This window comes from Mesocricetus auratus, unplaced genomic scaffold (genome assembly GCF_017639785.1).
Source record: "Mesocricetus auratus isolate SY011 unplaced genomic scaffold, BCM_Maur_2.0 Super-Scaffold_100004, whole genome shotgun sequence".
Lineage (NCBI taxonomy): Eukaryota > Metazoa > Chordata > Mammalia > Rodentia > Cricetidae > Mesocricetus > Mesocricetus auratus.
Window position 1 is genome coordinate 62,203,682 of NW_024429189.1, and position 19,316 is coordinate 62,222,997.

Sequence of the window (19,316 nt, forward strand, 5' to 3'; positions counted from 1 at the left end):
CAGAGGACCTGGGTTCAATTCCCAGCACCCACATAGCAGCTCACAATGGTCTATAATTCCAGTTCCAAAGGATTCAACACCCTCACAGAGACTCCATGTAGGCAAAGTACCAATGTATATAAAGTAAAAATACATCATTCAAAAAAAAGGCCAAGTCTTCAAAACAACCAAACCAAACCAACAAAAACCCCACCAGAACATTAAGCTAGTGAAATTTTTAAGCCTACTTCTATTTGCTGACTGCTTTGCATGGCTCTCTGCTTTCTTCAACCTTTTAAATTCAGGTTAGCTCTAGAAATATCACCTAGTATTAAGAAGTATACAGTTTCAAAATTAGGAGGGCAAATATTAGGAAGGAAGTGACATCTTCCCATTGCAGACAAATGGCAAACTTCTTGCACTGACTCTAGTTAGCTGGAAGGTTAGGGAAGGTACTCACCTTGATTAAAACATTGATATTATTTGTTATTTTCAATGCAACAACTTTTATCTTGTTCTGTAAAGGGAACAGAAAATTAAAGTTGAGTAATTTCTCTGTGTACATCCCATTCTACATGCAACTAGATTCACATCTCTAGGTAGAGAATGTCTAGGCACAGGTTTAAATATATATTAAATATATAAAGAAGTCCTTCCCCTCCCCCCATTTCTCTACCCTAAGCAAATCAACCTTGCGTTTTTGGCAGACTAGAAAAAAGGATGACCTGTAATTTACCTGAAAAACACAGGACATGGAGTTATATAAGAATTATCTTCTTAAAGGAAACCAGTATAAACTACAGGAAGTTGTAATGAAAATTGGATTCATTAGGAGTAGGATGAAGTCTGGTTTTATTATGAAGATCAGGCAGACCCAAATCCCAGCAAGGACCCACAAAGTCTGTCACAGAACTGACAACTTTTGTGTTATCAGTCAGCATTCTTACCTCCTCAGTTTTTAAGGCCTCTCCTGTTTTACCCTGGAGAGCCAATCGAAGTTGTCTGATATAAACCTGAAGGCCCCGTGCAAAGTATTGCAACCTAAATGACAAAGTATTAAATCAGTAATTCATCACTTCAATTTTGTTCTTAAATAATCTACTGTGGTAGAACAATCCACAGTGCAAAAAAATAGTTACCTAAACAAACAAACAAACAAACAGAGTATTTTCTTAAGTTGTTTGTTTCTGAGCAAGTATTTCAAACATTTGATGCTGAGATGGATTCTTGCTATGTTGTCCAGACTGGCATCTACTGTGCCCAGGTGATTACTGTACCTCAGCTTCCTGAGTGGCTGACACTATAGTTTGTGGGCCATGATGCTGTCTTATCGAATAGTAAACCACTCCCAGTGGAAAAGTAGAGTCTAGTTAACAGGTGACAGTGTGGCTCAAGTACTACAAAATGTAAAATGTGGATTTGTTAATGAAATGACTGTATACAAAGTATCCTTATGAAAACCAATCACTAACTTTTCTAGCACTGCTGCTCCAACAGTGTTGAATATTATCAACAACTGCAGGTACAGGTATCAGGTACCTACTAGGTGCTGGGCATTGTACAAGCTTGCTCATATCCCTACTGTCATTCAAATTTAGCAGATTAGAAAATTCTGAGTAAAGTAGTTGGGGATCTTGCCCAAGGTCACAGGGCAAGTGAGAAGAACCAGAGTTCATTTGTTTGAAAGTTCACTTCCCACCAGGGATATGTAATGTCACATCTGTGAAATGTTCAAATATGTATCTTCTGGACTCTTATCCTATTCCACTATATAAGGAAGAGTGAGGAGCAGATCTTATAAAACAAAAACAAAACTCAGAGAGCTTGAAGATTTTTCATCTTTGCCAAGAACTAACACTTCTATCATATATTACCTGATTTTGAAATCTTTGAGCTTGTCTGCATTTAGTTTGGCTGTTAAAAAATCTGGAAGTTTTCGGCCCAACTGGTGAAAGCTGTACAATAAACATTCCACATAACTGAACTGCAGCTTGGGCTCTTCATTACTAGCGTTCTCTCCATTTTCTGCTTCTTCTGGAGGGAGAGGCATATACTCCTAATACAGGAGAGACCAGATGTTTGCACTTTGTTTTAAAGGCTTTCATTAGAGAGAGAGAACCATGTAATCCTAAGGCATGGTTTTAAGACACAGAACACTAAAAACAGACTAGAAATTGAGCTAGGACCTACTGGGCCAATGTTCTGGCACATCAGCTATCATTATTAACCTACGTTATAGCTGCTACCATTAATAATGGCACCAAAGTTCAGAGACAGGATTCAATGTACATCAAGACTATACTCTTAATGAATTAAAAAAAAATTCTAAAGTCTAACACTGTAAGTGTGACAAAGGCATTCAATGTCAGCCTTACAACACCCCAGTAGACACTGCAAATCTAGAAGCAGCAGATGTTGAATGCCTTCATATATGCCAAGGGCCTAAGGCTTATTTCTGGCCATTTGTGTAACTGTTCACATCAAATGAGAGTTACTCAGTGACGCTGATAATGATTTTTATCAGATGGCCTATTTTCTCCACAATTACAACTTAAACGACAGGCTATTTCCTGGTTGCTAAAGTTACTTGGCCTTAGGCGGCCACCTACTTGGTGGCCTAGAACAAATGACCTTTGCAGTGCCAACTAGTTTGTAGACTACTTAAAACAATCAGAAGAGTTCATGACACTTTTTCACAGACATATCATTTTGATTTGGAAGCAAGGGGGATGATCTAGTCTCTAAATCACGGGTGATCTTTATGTAAAGCCCGGCAGCAGGAAATGCCAAGATCCAAACACCTCCTTACAAAAGAGGAAGCATGAGGCCCGAGCACTCACTAGAATTATTGTTCAAGGCACATTTCTAAACTTAGTTCTCACCATCTAGAAATACATTCCTAAAGGTTATAAATTGACCACTCCACAAGGAAAGAAGAAAGCTCTTACCAGTAACTTATCAAATAGTTTTCTTAAATTTGTTTCTAGTTTTTCCATGTCACCACAAAATGAACTCATCTCTGCCAACAATTTTAATACCTAAAACATAAAAATTTACCATTAGAACTATTTTTAAATGAGCAAGAGCTATAGAAGTAGAGTAATTCTATATACCTTAAAGAAATTGTACTTATTTTCAAGTATGCTTTTCAGAATCATCTTAGAACTAATAATTCCCTAGAGAAGAAATCTTACAATTAAACCTTAAAGAAAGCTAAGACCCTTTACAGTCATAAGGTCCATATCTGAGCAAATCTCGGTCCCTTAATTCCCAATACATTTGTGGGAGGCAAGGAAAAGAATACACATGCCCCTTTCTACTATAGACGCATGGGGACTGTTAAACACAATGAAAAATGGTAAATATATTAACCCACCAAGCACCACCTAGAATCTACAACAGCAACCAGTCACTCAAATTAAGGGTTCTTACTATTGAAGTTAGACTCTAGTCACTATCTGAAAATACTAGGAACTGCTACTATCTGGAAAATTCATCCTGCTCCATCTAATCTCAGCCTGACCAGTTTAGCCTGAGATGTAAACTACTATGATGTGAGTATATACCCATATTCCCCATTCTAGAGGTTGTTGAAGGAAATGGTGCATACATTTCCAGGTTTCAGACATTTACTGCTATTATGGCAGTTCAGGGTCTGGCTCTGTGCCACATGGTGTGATATAGGATTGAGTCAAGTTAAATGCTGGAGAAATGTACTGTAAACATGTGAAACATGATGGATACCATGAAAATTGTGTCTGTCTGCTACAACTGACACCCGAAGCAGGAGGATGCTCACTCCACTGGAGGACAAGGTAAAGGACACATGGCATTAATCTGGTTTATTTTTAACACTTGTAAATTTGTGTATATGGGCATGTGCCTACACATGTGGAGATCAGAGTTGGTTCTTCCTTCCACCATGTGGTTTCTAGGGACCAAACTTAGGTCATCAGGTTTGGTGTCTTAACACCTTTACTGGCTTAACCATCCCACTGACCCAATCTAGTTTAAATCTGTGGCAAACTGTCATGAATTAAGTACCTTATTAAAAAATATTCAGCCTTCAAAGGTATAAACTCCATACAATGACATCTAGAGGCAGGGCTGTCCCACCGCAGCAGCCATAATGGAATCCATAAATCACTCCTTTGCAATTAATTCTGCCCTAGGAGATTACTGGCCAGCCACTGCTAGACATTTCAATTATCCCCTTGGAAATCAGATCTAAGTCAGTGACTCACATTTGTGCTGAAATATGGGAATACCTTTTTCAGTGCTGAAAACAGGAGTGTTCTCTTACCTCCAACTGTATATCAAGACCCTCCACTGGGGTAGTTAGGGTACTGAGATTAGGGAGAACTTGCTCACAGAAGTAAGTCACAAACCTTGTAGAATGGACATTTTTCTGTTAAAAACAATGCAAAAACCAAAAGTCACAAAACGAAATCTTTTCTCAAAGATTATATTAGTAGACTGACATTCAGAACTGTGAACTAAATATCCCACCATCATGTGACCTTCCTTGCAAAGTCACCTGGAATACTGGGACATGGATATATATATATATATATATATATATATATATATATATATATATATATATATATATATATCTTGGATATCCCTTTTGACTCTCAAGTTTAGTTTAGTGGCATTTCAGTACTGGATTTACACACTGCACATTTCTCAACAAGGACAGATCCTTTATGTTTTTCAGACTAAGGTATACACATCTCAGAAACTTATGCAAGGGAAACAAAGCTGGAGACAGAATGCAAGTTGTCACTATTTTTGAAAAGTTTCTAAGCAAGCCCTTAGAGAAATCTCTTGCTGCTTTGGGTCCTTACAATGCAGCTCTGCTTCCATTTGTCCCACTATGCTAAGAATGCTTTTGTCTGAGGAGTGCTCAAGTAAATATGGACATAGTTGAGTGGAACCAAGCTCACAGAGAAGAGAGGCACAGCCTGTCTCGTGCACTGTAGCAGTCGGTCCACACAGTCAGGGTCTGAGGGGCTGAAAGTCTGCTCCAGGTCAGCCTGTTCTGCCACCAGCTCTACCAGCTGCTGTCTTCCACTCACTGTCTGTAAGCTTTTTAAGCCAGACAGGATCTTCATGAACAGAACAAATTCTTCACCAGTCACATCTTCCAGGACCTAGAAAAAGACAATTCAGAAAAGCAGCACTTTTATTAGTGAATGGGAGAGAGAGAAAAGATCAATAGTGAGAGTGGCATTACTTCACTTACATCCTAATGCTTCTATATGACAAAAGAATAAGTTTTAATTTCAGAGAAAGGGAAAGGTGTATTCTCTAAGAGGACCAAAACTATTTTGAAGGAAAAAAAATCTTTGACATACAAAGCATGCCCCCCCACATACACACAACTTCACAGATTCACAATATATCTCAGATTAAAATTTCCAAAATGATTAAGAAAAATACCTAAAATGGTTCTTGGAGAAGGTGAGAAGAAATAGAAATGATTGAAAAATTCTGTAGTAAACTGGTAAATCATTAAGTAGCTCCTACAACTAAGCAGCCTTGCTCACTCATATGGAAAGTGCCCACAGGACACCACACAAGAGACATTCTTATTTTAAGTCTCCTGTATCAGTTGGCTGACAGAGTATACTCACTGGCTAAAGTGTGCAGATGACCATATAGGACATTGTATGTAAGAACATTACCACCTTCTTGGCAGGACAGTCATTTCTTTCTCACTGAAGGATCCTCTTAGTGAGTGAAGTCATGACAGAAGCTAAATTTTCTTTAAAAGAAAATTATTTTCCAAATCTGGCACTATAAAAGTGGGGGAAGAGTCATCCTTTGGCAATCCTAGCATTTCTAACTATGCTAAATGCTGAAAGCAGACAAATAAGCATGGTGTGATGGTTTATGACCTAGGAGACAAACCCCTGGGGATGCCTGTGAAGGCATATATAGATGAAGCCAGCCTCTGGGCATGCCTGTGAAGGCTTATGTAGAGTAAATTAATTCATGTGGGTGGTACTATTGCACAGGCTGGAGTGTGGAACTATTGGATAAAAAGGAGACAACTAGCTAAGAAGAGCATTTATTTCTGTTTCCTGGCTGTGGATGTAATGTCATTAGATGCCTCAAGCTCCCATCACAATGACAGATAACAAACTGCTTGCAGCTGTGGGCTAAAACAAACCTTTCTTTCCTGAAGTTGCTTTTGTCTGGTGTAGTAGTCTGAATGTAACTGTCCCCTATAATCTCATAGGGTGTGGCACTATTAGGAGGCGTGACTTTGCTGGAGTGGGTATGGCCTTGTTGAGGGGAGGGTGTTATTGTTGGGGGCCAGCTGTGAAGTCTCTTGCTCAAGCTTCTCTCAATCAATTTCCTGTTGCCTGTAAGATGTAGGACTCCCAGGTCCAGCACCATGTCTGCCTGCATGCTGCTATGCTCCCCACCATGGTGATAAGGGACTGAATCTCTCTGAAACTGTTAAGGAACAACCTCAACTAAATGTCTCCTTTATAACAGTTGCCTCAGTCATAGTATTTTTTTTTCACAGCAATAAAAACCCTAACCAAGACAATTTTGCCATAGCAACAAGGTAAGCAGCCAATATGAATGCTTTCATACTCTTAAAAGATTTTACAGGCAGTGACAAAAAATGTATTTCCATCTATTATTTCATTATGCTCTATTATTTTGAAATGCTCCAGAATACTTTGACCATCTCAAGATGGGAAAGAATAGGAGTAGGATAACACCACCAAGGATTTCAACATGGTTACACTCTTTAAATGAGTTTGAGTCATTAAGGTGAGTGAAAGAGTGGTAAAATACAGGGTAAAGAGCACTTCTGCAGTGGGATATGTCATTCATCCACGCCCAACACTGATGGTTGCCAGTGAATCTCAAGGTGACTGCAACAGACCTTTTTGGACTCAGTAAGTATGAGTTCCTCTACTTCCTTAGTTAACACTTCATCTGGGAGTGTCTTGAGTTTTGTGGACAGGAATTTAATTGCTCTTTCTCTAACAATGTCTTCTCCTTGAAGAATCTGGCTAAATAAGCCACCTAAGGTTCCTAAAAAACAACAGAGCAACATTTACATTTACTTCATCATTGTTCAAACAAGTGAATAAACACCCTGAATACCATCAATGCTGGCTAAAGTCAGTCTGGAATCTTTACAACCCAACCCAGAAGGGCCATATGCTTTGCTCCCATTTTTTTTCAACCTCAATCATAAAGTCCAGGTATTTTGGAAAAATTTCTTTAAAGGTGTAAAAGGAATTTTTCCAACACATTTGAGGGGAAATTTGAACTATTTTTACAATCACTTCTATTGGAAAGTCACCAAATCTAAGCTGGGAGGCTCTTTTTCAGAACTGGTTATCATTTTTATAAAAAAAGGCTCAGTAAAGCCCAACTTTCCTGGTTTCCTAAGAGTTCAAGCATGACTCAGAAAGAGAACTGGCTTTACCTTTTGCATCCATCTTAAATATACTCAATAAAGCATTGTTCACCAAATTAAATTCTGCAGAGTCATCTGGGGAGAGAAAAGAAGCATGATGAATAAAGGATAAATTTAAAATACCACTTTCATTTTCAAAGTTAAAATTTAACAGCGTTTTACACAGGTGATGGAATAAGTAACCTACAGGTAAGCAACTCTTTCTTTCAGAGGACCAGGGACCCATTGTTCATTTACAGGGACAGAGAACATCACCGGGTGTGCCTGGGAAACTGTATGTTAACACAACACCAGTGTCTTACTATAGAAAACAGGTGACATGGTAATGTGTTACAAGTCTGAAGAGAAGCCCACCTTTATAAACAGAATTTAAGACAAAAAAAGTAAGTAACACAGACTCAGATGTCAAGTGAGTTTCACAATACTGAATGAAAGAAAAAGTTCAATGTCATTTGACAGGGCAGGACCTCCATGTTCACCACTCATGTGAAACCAAGTCAAGAACAGCCACTATTCCAAAGAGAATATTTAGATTAGAAGGTATCAAAAGAACCTCTCACCTGTCTGCAGAAGTTGGGTCAGTATATCTGCTACTCTTGGCAGATTTTCTCCGGTGGCAAACTGAGGAAGCTCCTTAATTGCTTGTCGTCGTATCTGGGCACGATTTTAAACAAACATAACTAAAATGGCATCATCATAAAAAAGCTAAGACAAATTCAACTTTTAAGACTACTAAAACCAGGAAGAAACCATCTTGAAGAGCACATAAATTGTAAAATGTAAGATGCTTTTTCTTAAGCTAGTGTAATTATTGTGTACATCTGTGACTGGGGGGAGGTACATACTGCACAATGCACATGAGGAAGTCAGAAGACAACTTTGTGAAGTTGGCTCATTCTTCCCACCTTTATATGAGTTCTGCAGACTGAACTCAGGCTGTTAGGCTTATGCATAAAGTATTTTTACCTGCTCAGCCATCTTACCAGCCATAAAGAAGAGTTTATTATTTAAAGATTTTTATTTTTATCTATGACTCTGTGTGTGTGTGGATGTGTGTACTACCTATGTGCTAGTGCCCAAAAAGGAGAGAGGGACAGAAGAGGGCACTGGATCTATTAGAACTGAAGTTAGAGGCCACTGTGAGCACCTGTGGGTGTTGGGACAGTCCTTTAGAGGGGCAACAGGTGCTCTTAATTGCTGAGCCATCTCTTCTGTTTGTAAGAATTTTAAAAACAATTTGCCCCTTTGTTTTTGAGACATGATACTGTCATGTTGCTAAGACTGGCCATAAACTTCTTGGCTCAAGGGATCCTCTTGTTTCAGCCTCCTGGGTAGCTAGGACTAAGAAATGTGCTATTGGTTCAATTTACTATTCGGGTTTTACAGAATAAATACGACAAATGCAGCTGAAAGGGATATTAAGTACCAGACTGGAGCAGAGAGTTCAGCGGTAACAAACAAACTTATATGCAATTGTTGAGTTGTGACTTTTAGGCATGATAATACACTGTTCGTTTAGAACAGCATCCATGACAGAGCCCTCTCCAGGAATTATTTTAGAATCTTCTATATTGACTACTTAATTTGAATTAAAAGATTCCAATTTACTAGCTCTTACATTAAAAATAATGGAGACCTTATCTAGGATACTCTGCATGAAATGCTAGTGATTCACAGATTTCATTTAGAAAGTTAAGAGCTAATCACTGAAAAATTTTAGAAGCCTGCACCAGTAACTAGAAATGCTAATGATAAATTATGTACCATGGAAAAAGGATCCATTCTTAAATCTGGTAATCAGTTACAAGCACAAAAACTGCATTAACCAACAATCTAATTTCATATGAAATATGAATAACATTCTAAGAAACATGTGAGCTACATTTCATTTTTAGCAGTGGATAATGAGATTTGTTATTTCATGCCTTTTTCATAAATACAAGATAATAAACTTAGTATTTTCTCAGGTGTAGCATTCACCCTGGGTCTGGTAAATGCAACATACCATGATAATGCATTATGGACCCATCACTACTTTTATCATGTTACTTTTACATAGAAATACTAGAAAGCTTACTGAAGTGTCAATCATAAACTTACTGACACATCTTCATCCTCACAGAGGTCTAACTGTGCATTGATTGCAGAATCAGCTAGTTCTGGAAAATGCTTAAAGAATTTTGGAATAAACTGAGCTGCTAATCGTTTCTCCTTGGTGCCGCCTTTCACACCATCCAGTATCACTTGGTAGGCATCTTTATGCTGGAAGGAAGACAAAAAGAAACAATGCTGAAGGATTAGAAGCTACAGTGAGATTTACTACACATGCACCAAAGCTCCAAATGTTTACAAACACTTGAGTTTTAATGCTTAAATTGGACATGACCTTTTTACTCTATTTCCCTAGTCCCCCACTGCCTAGCCCATTTTGCATGTCAATTAGGAAAGAGAAATATGACCCTAATTTTAAGTAGAAAAAAACAAGTTAAGTTGTTAAATGTCCCAACATCCCATCATTATAGGTATCACCACGCCCGTGACTTGTCATGCTTTATAAAACGTAGACTGTAGAATTTTCAAAAAGTTGTGTTACATTTACTAAAAGATCCCTGTGGCCAGGCATAGTGGGTACACACTTGTAATGCTAGCAAGCATTCAGGAGGCTGGGGCAAGCAGATGGCAAGTTTGAAGACAGTGTAAGTTACATAGCAAGACCTTGCCTTACCCTGCCTCCCACCCACAAGGACCTGTCCTAACTAGTATCTTGAGAAAGGTGAAAGGAATACCTCTCTGAAATTAAGTAATTTTAGCAAAGTTTAACTTCAACTTATATTTTAGAATATGAAAGCATCAACAATTTATATAGTCAGCCAATTTTGGATTAAGACAAATTCTAACATTTATTGCATGAGAATATACCTAAAGCTCACTTTTTTATTATTTTATCAAATTATTTTATCAAATAATTTTTAAGTGCTCTCACTCAATATAAAGTCTCAACAAGTTCCCAATTGTCATTCTAAGGTTACCTCCCAACTGGTGCTTTTTTACTACAGGGCAAGAAATACAGAATAACTTCTGTATGGACATATGAACGCAACTTCAATAAGATTGAAGCTCCCTAAACTGTAATCTTGATACCACATATGGACATAGTGGTGGCCACTCTGCAGGGGATATGCTGAGTGCTGTACTTACTTCATACCAGGAAGAGTTATCCTAACACCCTTTGTGGATAATACTGGGCTGAATGAACGGAGTTATGAACATATGAAACAGACGGTCAGCTTCTCACAAACAGACATGTCCAGAATAAGGCTAGCTTCTTTGTGGAAGAGTGTTATCACTCTTCATGGAACTATACATTTTTCAGTGTAAATGTTGAAAACTAATCATGGCTGACTTCTCCCACTTCGCATTTTCTGTGGTTTGTCTGAGCTCATTGGCAGATTCATGAAGTCAGTCACAAACAGTTTTGATCTGACACCCATTTTTGCAGACCAATACAAATCTGTATTAATTTCCATTAGTTCAAACTTAAAGCTTTACTTTAAAAGTCTCCTGGAGAAACACCCTACCTTGTCTAAATTAAAAGGCCCTGCTTACAGTAATTTTCCCTATGCTAAGGGGGCTGGAGGGACCACACATAGAGGAAAGAGAACAGTCACTTATATCTTCCAGGGAGGGAGTGACACACTGTATACATGTCTCACAATCACCTTTATTTTTCTGCTGAGAAACTAGAGTGAAATAGTTTGCCCAGTGTCACACAACAAGCAGCAGATTCAACATCTAAACATAGTTTTGCTGGTTCCTGTCAGAACCTAAAACTGCCCCACCAAACAAATTTTAAGGCCCAAGCATATGTTCTATACAGGCATCTAAAGTGGATACAGCATCACAAACACAGAAAAGTCTTGGGAAATCAATGTGATTTAACACATCGAATCCAGAAGTCAAAGTTCCACCAAATAACTAAGCAATGATTGCTAACAGATGTCACCTGATTACCACTTACATAATGCAAACCCAGCAGTCAGCTCTTTGAATGTTTTCTAACTATCGCACCAAGACTTTTCTTTTCTGTCCCCTTAAAGAACAGAGTTACTACTGTGTGTGTATATAAGATGGTGTTGGGTGGTGTCTTCCTCTACTGGTCTTCACCTGATTTTCTTAACTATGTATTTTTACTTAGGTATATGTGTGTATCTACATGTGTGTGGGGGGGGTGGTGACTGCAGAGATCAGAAAAGGGCATGGGATCTTCTTAGGGTTAGACATGAGCCACTATGATGAGCTTATATGTGCATGCCAAAGTGATCTGAACTCAGAGTTTCTTCAACTCTCTACTTGTTACTAATATACAAAACTAAAATAGCAGTAGTATCTTAAGTAATCAGTGACTTAGTGGTACTTTGGACTGTCAGCAGCATAAAATATTCCAAATAGTGCACAGCTCTGCCCGACTCTCTTCCAGCATGACTGTGGATTCCAAGTGAGTTTGAGGCCAGCCTGGTGTCTACAAAGTGATTGCCAGGCTAGACAGTTACATGGTGAGACACTGTCTCAAAATAACAACAGAAGGTTTAACTTAAGTACCATGTATGTGCAGTGCCCAGCCTGACATAACAAGACAGTTGTGAGCCAGCATGTTGGTGCTGGGAATTGAACCTAGGTCCTCACTTGGCAAGAGCAACCAGTGCTTTTTGTCCCTGAGTCACCTCACCAGCCCCAACTGTAAATATTTTGATGCTTTTCTAAAACCATGTTTTGGTATATTTTTCAATAATAATGAATAGAACTCCAAATTCTTCAAAGGTATACCTTCAAGGAAAATATAAGGTACAATTTGAGTCATTTTCATCAATGTATTCTTCTAAAAAACTGTGCATGGGGGGCCTAGAAAACACGATGTGGAAGCAGAAGGGAGCATACTGTGAGTGGAAAGATTTAAGCAGGGAGTGGGACGGAGAGACAGGGAAGAGTGGTGATGGTGGGGTTCACCCAAAACCAAGGATGCATGAAAAAGCGTAAGGAAGCTGGTAACTGGTAAGCTAATTTAAGAGTAACAGAGGTGCCTTCTGGGCATTCCCAGAAAGTGATGTTGTTAAATGAAAGCCCAAGTGCCAACGTGGACCTCTTCCCTATGCATTCTTGGTGAGAGAGACCTCTATGGTTTCCCTAACAAAACAGATAATTGCCACTGTGGTGGTTGTCCACCAGAACTAGTATGACCTCACTGATGAAGACAGTCCATGCTTTGGTTGAGGGACACAGAGAAATCAGGCTGAAAATAAGCTGGAAGCTTCCTTCCTGCTGGCCAGCCCTTGGAGTGTCTGAAGGTACCTGTCATCAACAGTCTTACTTAGCTGTGAACTCTGGAGAAACAGTGGTGAGAATGCTGTGTATGTAACCAACTGCTTTCTGCCTGGAATTAAGGCTCAATCCATAAGAAGGAATTCAGAGCTGGTACTTAAACCTGGTCAGAAGTCCGTGGCTGGGAAGGTCATATGGTCAAGTGGGGAAACTACAGCTGTTATTTCGCTAAATGGACATGCGTCCACCAAACTGCCATCCAAGTAATTACACTTATCCCCACAGGTTAGTGCTACTGTCAGCACTGCTCAGAGAAACTGTTTGCAGTGGAGAAAGGAAGGGCAGAGACTCTTATGTAGTCAAAGCACTGAGAACAAGTGACTGTTGAGTGCTCAGCCATAAATGGGACATATGTTATCCCTCAAATCTTAAGGAACATCACAGAAGGGAAAGCAGAAGAACATTAAAGTCAGAGGATGGAGTGAAGTGTTGTGGAATCCTTCCATTTACAGCAGCTGTGACTACCTGTACTAGACTTGGCCCATCAACACACTGTCACAGAGTGGGAAGGGAACTCAGACTCAGGAGGCTTCTCCTCACTAGTTGCTGGAGTGAGGGAAATCATTTTCTTCAGTGGTGGAAGCACTGGTAAGGTGCCCACACTCTGTAAATAACCCTCATCTATGCTCTAGTGTAATTCACATGAAACTCTGGGGCATAAACAACAGGATTAAAGCATGAAAGTAGAACTAGCTGGAAAAAGGAAGGGGTCAGTAGAAAGAGAGCCAACAGGGTCTGATCAAAATATACTATGTACATATATGGAAATATCACCATGAAACCATAGTGTTTAATTACTATACACTAATAAAACAAGCTGCAGTAGTATAGCCAAAACACAGGCAGTATGCATTAACTGGTCTGAGATTAGGTGAAAGATGGGATTTTAACAAACATATATTTTGAGTAAAGAAAAAAGATGAAGGGGCTGGGGTACAGCTCAGTGGTGCCACCCTTGTCTGGCACACAATAAGTACTGGGTTCCATGCCTAGAAGTGTAAAATAACCTCAAATAGAACACGGAGAGAAAAAAAGTGTTTCAGCTAAACTATATTACTGCTTTCTTCCTTGACTCAACAGTTTGCATGTGATACTATTTAGGTTGCTAGTATTTTCATATATTTCTCAGGAATTTGAACTTGGTCCTTGGCTGTAGTTTCATCATACTAAAAGAATGGTATTTCAGGAAACAAGTCAGCAAAGCAAGCCTCTTCCACTCAACGTTAGCAGAGCTTTGGGATTACATAGTATCTTAGCCAAGGCAGTTAATGAAGGTCAAAAGAAAACCTGAGGTTCTCTCCTTCCACCATTTATGTACTGGGTAGGGACTGTACTCAAGCCATCAGGTTTGATGGCAGGTGACTTTATCCGATGGGCCACATCTCCAGGCCAGATAATAAGTTTTTAAAGGATAGACTATCACTATGTAGTTCAGGCTGGTCCAAAACTTGTTATACAGCCTAGGCTTACCTAGAGCTTCTCCTCCTCCCTCTTCCTTCAAAGTGCTGGGAATATCAGGGTGTCCCACTAGACCAATTTAAGCATTTACATTTGAAAATGAAGTTAAAATGTGAAATAAAGGTGTTACACATTGTTCTATCATGGCTCTTTGGAGGCTGGAGGCAGACTGCTGTGAGGAGGGCCAGAGGGAGGACCTGAAGGAACAGGGCTGGAGTGGGGGAGGCAGGTGTAGCACATGAAAGTGACAAGGGAATGGAAGACTGAGACATTAACACTACTTAAAATTTATCTCCTGCAATCTGCTTATTAGAAACGCAGGCTCTCACCTGTCTATTAAGCAAGCTCCCTTCATTTATCAAAGATAGGCCTTGTACATTTTTTGCATATTCCTTCTTTGTATATATGTTTTTAAGAAATTATTTCCTAGAAGAGAAGGTACAGTGCAAGGATTTAACACTCATCCCCACAACTTTATAAATTAGCAAAGGAATAAGAAAAATCCATACATGAAGTACTATTAATAAATCCAGAAACAGTGACAAGGAGGTTCAAAAAGGATCTGGACTGGAGAGATGGCTCGCTCAGTGGTTAAGAACACTGGCTACAGCCGGGCGGTGGTGGCGCACGCCTTTAATCCTAGCACTCAGGAGACAGAGGAAGGTGGATCTCTGTGAGTTCGAGGCCAGGCTGGACCGATAGCCTCCGAAACAATACAGAGAAACCCTGTCTCGTAAAAACCAAAAAACAAAAACAAAAACAAAAAAAAAAAACAAAAAAAAACTGGCTACTCCTCCCAGGGGAGATGGATTCCAAGCACCCATGGTGGCTCACAACTATCTATAACTCCAATTCCAGGGAATCTGATACCTTTTTCAGACAAAACTCACACAAAGCAATAAAAATTAAAAAAAAATTCTCTCTCTCTCTCTCTCTCTCTCTCTCTCTCTCTCTCTCTCTCTCTCTCTCACACACACACACACACACACACAAGATCTGCTGTTTGAAGGAAATTAGCTAACATGTATTGGAGAGGGAGGTTGGGGTCTGGGGAGATAGCTGTTTTGAAGTGCTTGCCACTTTCTAGTCCAAACCCTAGAATACCTGGGAAAAGCTAGGCATGATGGTTCTTCTCATTTCAATGAGACTGGAGACAGGATTCCTGGAGCTTGGTGCTCCAGGTCCCAGTGATACTACTTCATTAAATAAGGCGGACAACTTCTGAGGAATGACACAGAAGTAACCTCTGGCCTCTACATGTGTGTACACACGCGTGTACACATCTCCTAGGCCTCAGGGGACTTGTGTTTTCCCTTGTATTTGGGGGTGCTGCTTTGAAAGCCTGTTGACCTAGAGAGGGGAAGAATGGTTTGCAGTAGCAGAGCTGAAAAATCAAGACAACAGATCAAAACTGCCAAAGTCAGTTTCAGAAGAGTCTACATAGCAATCTACTAGGGAATGAAAATTTATTTTGCTAAACAAAAAAGATATTTTCTCTTTTCTACAATGGGTGATGTGTCTTCCCCATTAAGAAAGCTCTTGCATTTTATTAGTTAAAATTGCAGTAACATCCTAAGGCGCACTATGTTTTTTGGTGAGCATTTTCAGGTATCTTCTCTAAAAGGGAAGAAGTACCACACAGGCAGGATTCATTGTATTGGTTATGCTGCAGTTTATTAGTTAAAATTGCAGTAACATCCTAAGGCCCACTATGTTTTTTGGTGAGCATTTCCAGGTATCTTCTCTAAAAGGGAAGAAGTACCACACAGGCAGGACTCACTGTATTGGTTATGCTGCAGTTAGTGTCTTAAACAACATGGTCATCACAATGTCATGAAGAGGCTGACTACCCACTATCTACAAGCCATCATGCTAGGATCCAATGCCCAGCACTTAGTATCTGGCAGAAGCTCAAAAAACATACTGCATATACTGCATCCATGAAATTGCCAGTACTCACTTGAGCTAGAAAACCAGGTCAGTCTGTCTCTGTCTCTCTCTCTCTCCTCTGCCCTGCCCTGCCCCCACGTGTTTTTCAAGCCGGTTTCTCTCTGTGTATCAGCCCTAGCTATCCTGGAATTAGCTCTGTAGACCAGACCGGCCTTGAACTAACTCAGAGATCCACCTGCCTCTGTCTCCCAAGTGCTGAGATTAAAGGCGAGTGCCACGCCTTCTGTCTCTTAAGCAGCAAGCAGTTTTGCCTTGAGAAAGCCATTTTGGACTTCCTGAGGAGAGCTATCAATTCAATCTAATTTTTATCATAAAACTAACATAGGAGGCTGGGAAGGCAACTCAGCAGGTAAAATGCTTGCCATATGAGGCTCATGCTCAATCCCCAGAAGCCACATAGAAGTTTGGCTCACAGTTGTGCGTCTGTATTGCCAGCACTGGGGTGGCAGAGATAGGAGTACTTCTGGCCTTGTTGCTAGCCAGACTGGCAGAATGGGTGAACTCCAGATTCAGTCAGAGTCTGCCTCAAAAAAAAAAAAAAAAAAGTGTGGAAAGTAAATAAGAAGGACACCTGCCTGACACTAACCTTGGCCCACACATGCTTGTGCATACACAGGTACACAAACACACAGGAATATCCACACATACACTCAGTAAAAATCTTAAAAAAGAATAGTAACAGAGGATCTGTGCAACTCTCACTTCTTATTCCCAGGGCACACTGGGGCTTGACACTTACACATTCAGGGGCAGACTGGAGTTTAGACTGGGGAGGGTCAACCTGTACAGTCTACAGTACTCCAAAATCTGAGGGAAAGAAAAAGAGCTTACACATATGTGGCTGCTGGCATTTCAGAAAGGATACCTGCCCCTCCCCATACAAATTGAACTTGTCTTCCATCTGCCCTAATGTACCGTATGGAGATGGCTGTCAAAAAAAATCTTTTTCTCTACTTCAGCAAAAATCGGTGGGATGAGACAACAGGAAGTACAACAGGAATTTTCCCTGGAAAATTCCCAATTTATCTCTTTATGAGACCACCATCCTTGGGTGTGGTGGTAGTGGCAGTCTTTAATCCCAGTACTAGAGATGCAGGCAGATCTTTCTGAGTTCGAGGTCAGTCTGTTCTATACAGAGCAAGTTCCAGGGCAGCCAGGACTACACAAAGAAACCCTGTCTTGAAAAACAAAACAAAGAAACCAAAAACAAGCAAGCAAGCAACCAACCAACCAAACCCAAAACCTAAAAAAAAGAGAGCACCATTCACCGGTAGTGAATCCCTATTCTAGGTTCCGTCCCTGGCCTCTCTTACTGATGTTCGACAAAATTAACTTCTGGTAGAACAGTCAGCTACATACACTCTGCCCTAACTCAGTTACAAACACCAACAAAAGTACACTGGTCAGGGCTGCCAAATCACTTTACAACGGGCCAAACAGCGCGCATACACGTGTGGAGGTGACCCTAAAACACATTCTGACAATAAAGTCTCTACAGACATGTAAGTAGGGAAGGAAAACCACTTGAAGTTGGTACACTCACAATACGGGTTAGGTTCTAACACGCCCCCTTCCCCGCAAACATGCCAAGGGTTCTGCTTGGATTGCAAACATCCTAAGCGACAGGAAGGGACTCCTCCACCGCTCAGCTCAAGGACGTTTCGCTTTCTACGGTGTGGGATGAGCACACAGAGAAATTACAAAGCGTCTAAGCACGGAAAACGTGTATTTCTAACCCCCACCCCACCCTCCGTCCCCGGCCAGCCTGGGTTCTTTTTCCCAGAGGACACGCACATGACCTTACCAACTCAAGCTTAACACAAAGCTTCAAGGCTTAAAAGGAGAATTCAGTAGCGTTAAAGCAAACTGTGCCCGGGGCAAAAGCAGCGGAGCCACACTTCCTAGAACATTCTATGTAGGGCGACATCTCCCCGCTTTCCACAGCCTGTTCCCTGCAACTTTCTTCACAAAATCCTCCCATTGAGAAACAACACAAAACGCCTGTACTTTTCTCGCGAATCACTAGTCACCGGGGCGAGCACGAAGCTGCCACCGCGCCTCCAACGCCCGCCCCAGCTGGGTACCCGACAGATGCCTAAACGCAGGGAACGACCGCCGCCACGAGTCCCTATCCCAGTCCGGGCGACAGGGCCTCGCCTGTGCTTCGCACAAGCCCCGTATCCCACTCTTTGGAGACCACTCACAACTTCTGCCTCAAGAAGCGACAATCCTGATCTCTTGAGGAAAACTTTCCATTTCATCCCAGTCCGGGAAGCGCGAAAGGCAGCGCGGCAGGACGCGGATCCCGAGAGACCCGGGGAAGGCCGGGCTGCGGGACCGCGCGCTCCCGATCAGGCCGAGGCAGCGTTCCCGCCCCGAGTGCGCGCCCGGCGTCGCGGCCCAGTGCGGCGGGAGCCCAGCCCCGAGCGGCGGGCCCTCCAGGCCGTGGGGACCTACCTGGCCCACTTGCTCCGTGGCATCGGCGAGGATGCCGTAGTTGCGGTACAGCTCCTCCACCGTCGGCATGCTGAGCGCCAAGTTCCGGGCCCGCTCCCGACGCCCAACACACAGTCGGCGCCACCGCCGCCTCCGCGAAACTTATCTAAGCCGTCGGCCGCACTATTACGCCGGCAGCTGCCGCCGGGGCCGCCACCAGTCACCAGTCACTGCGCACACCACGGCCCCGCCCCTAACGTCTACGTAGACACGGATGCGTCGGGAGCGGCCCTCGGAGGCAGCCGAGCCTCGTCCCGGGATCTATCGCCCCCTACCGCTCGGCAGAGCGAAAAGCAACAAGAAGGTCTTAAAGGATAGGCTGGAAGCATCTGGTTCCCTCTGGTGGGAAAATGCCAAGGCAATTGCTTCTGTGCCCCACAAAGTTCTTATATTTGCCAGAAATAAGAAGATACAGAGCCACCGGGTGTTGGTGGCGCACGCCTTTAATTCCAGCACTCGGGAGGCAGAGGCAGGAGGATCTCTGTGAGTTCGAGGCCAGCCTGGTCTACAGAGCTAGTTCCAGGACAGGCTCCAAAACAATACAGAGAAACCCTGTCTCGAAAAACCAAAAAAAAAAAAAAAAAAAAAAAAAAAAAAAAAAGAT

General features: G+C 41.4%; 1 protein-coding gene across 3 annotated transcripts in view; it reads right to left on the bottom strand.

Moving 5' to 3' along the window:
- Api5 (apoptosis inhibitor 5) overlaps positions 1 to 18,890 on the bottom strand; it is a 26,158-nt gene extending 7,268 nt beyond the window's left edge. For 2 of the 3 annotated variants that reach the window (XM_005064882.4, XM_013122052.3), the window contains exons 1-11: positions 18,674 to 18,890; positions 9,533 to 9,694; positions 7,993 to 8,086; positions 7,442 to 7,507; positions 6,890 to 7,041; positions 4,929 to 5,135; positions 4,283 to 4,387; positions 2,928 to 3,017; positions 1,854 to 2,035; positions 927 to 1,020; positions 440 to 496 (exon numbers count right to left, since the gene is read on the bottom strand). In XM_005064882.4, the coding sequence (XP_005064939.1) occupies positions 440 to 496; positions 927 to 1,020; positions 1,854 to 2,035; positions 2,928 to 3,017; positions 4,283 to 4,387; positions 4,929 to 5,135; positions 6,890 to 7,041; positions 7,442 to 7,507; positions 7,993 to 8,086; positions 9,533 to 9,694; positions 18,674 to 18,742 (1,278 nt within the window). In that variant the 5' untranslated portion in view covers positions 18,743 to 18,890. The remainder of the gene's footprint in view (positions 1 to 439; positions 497 to 926; positions 1,021 to 1,853; positions 2,036 to 2,927; positions 3,018 to 4,282; positions 4,388 to 4,928; positions 5,136 to 6,889; positions 7,042 to 7,441; positions 7,508 to 7,992; positions 8,087 to 9,532; positions 9,695 to 18,673) is intronic. The other variant, XM_005064883.4, reaches the window with a different exon arrangement.
- Between the last annotated feature and the right edge of the window lie 426 nt (positions 18,891 to 19,316).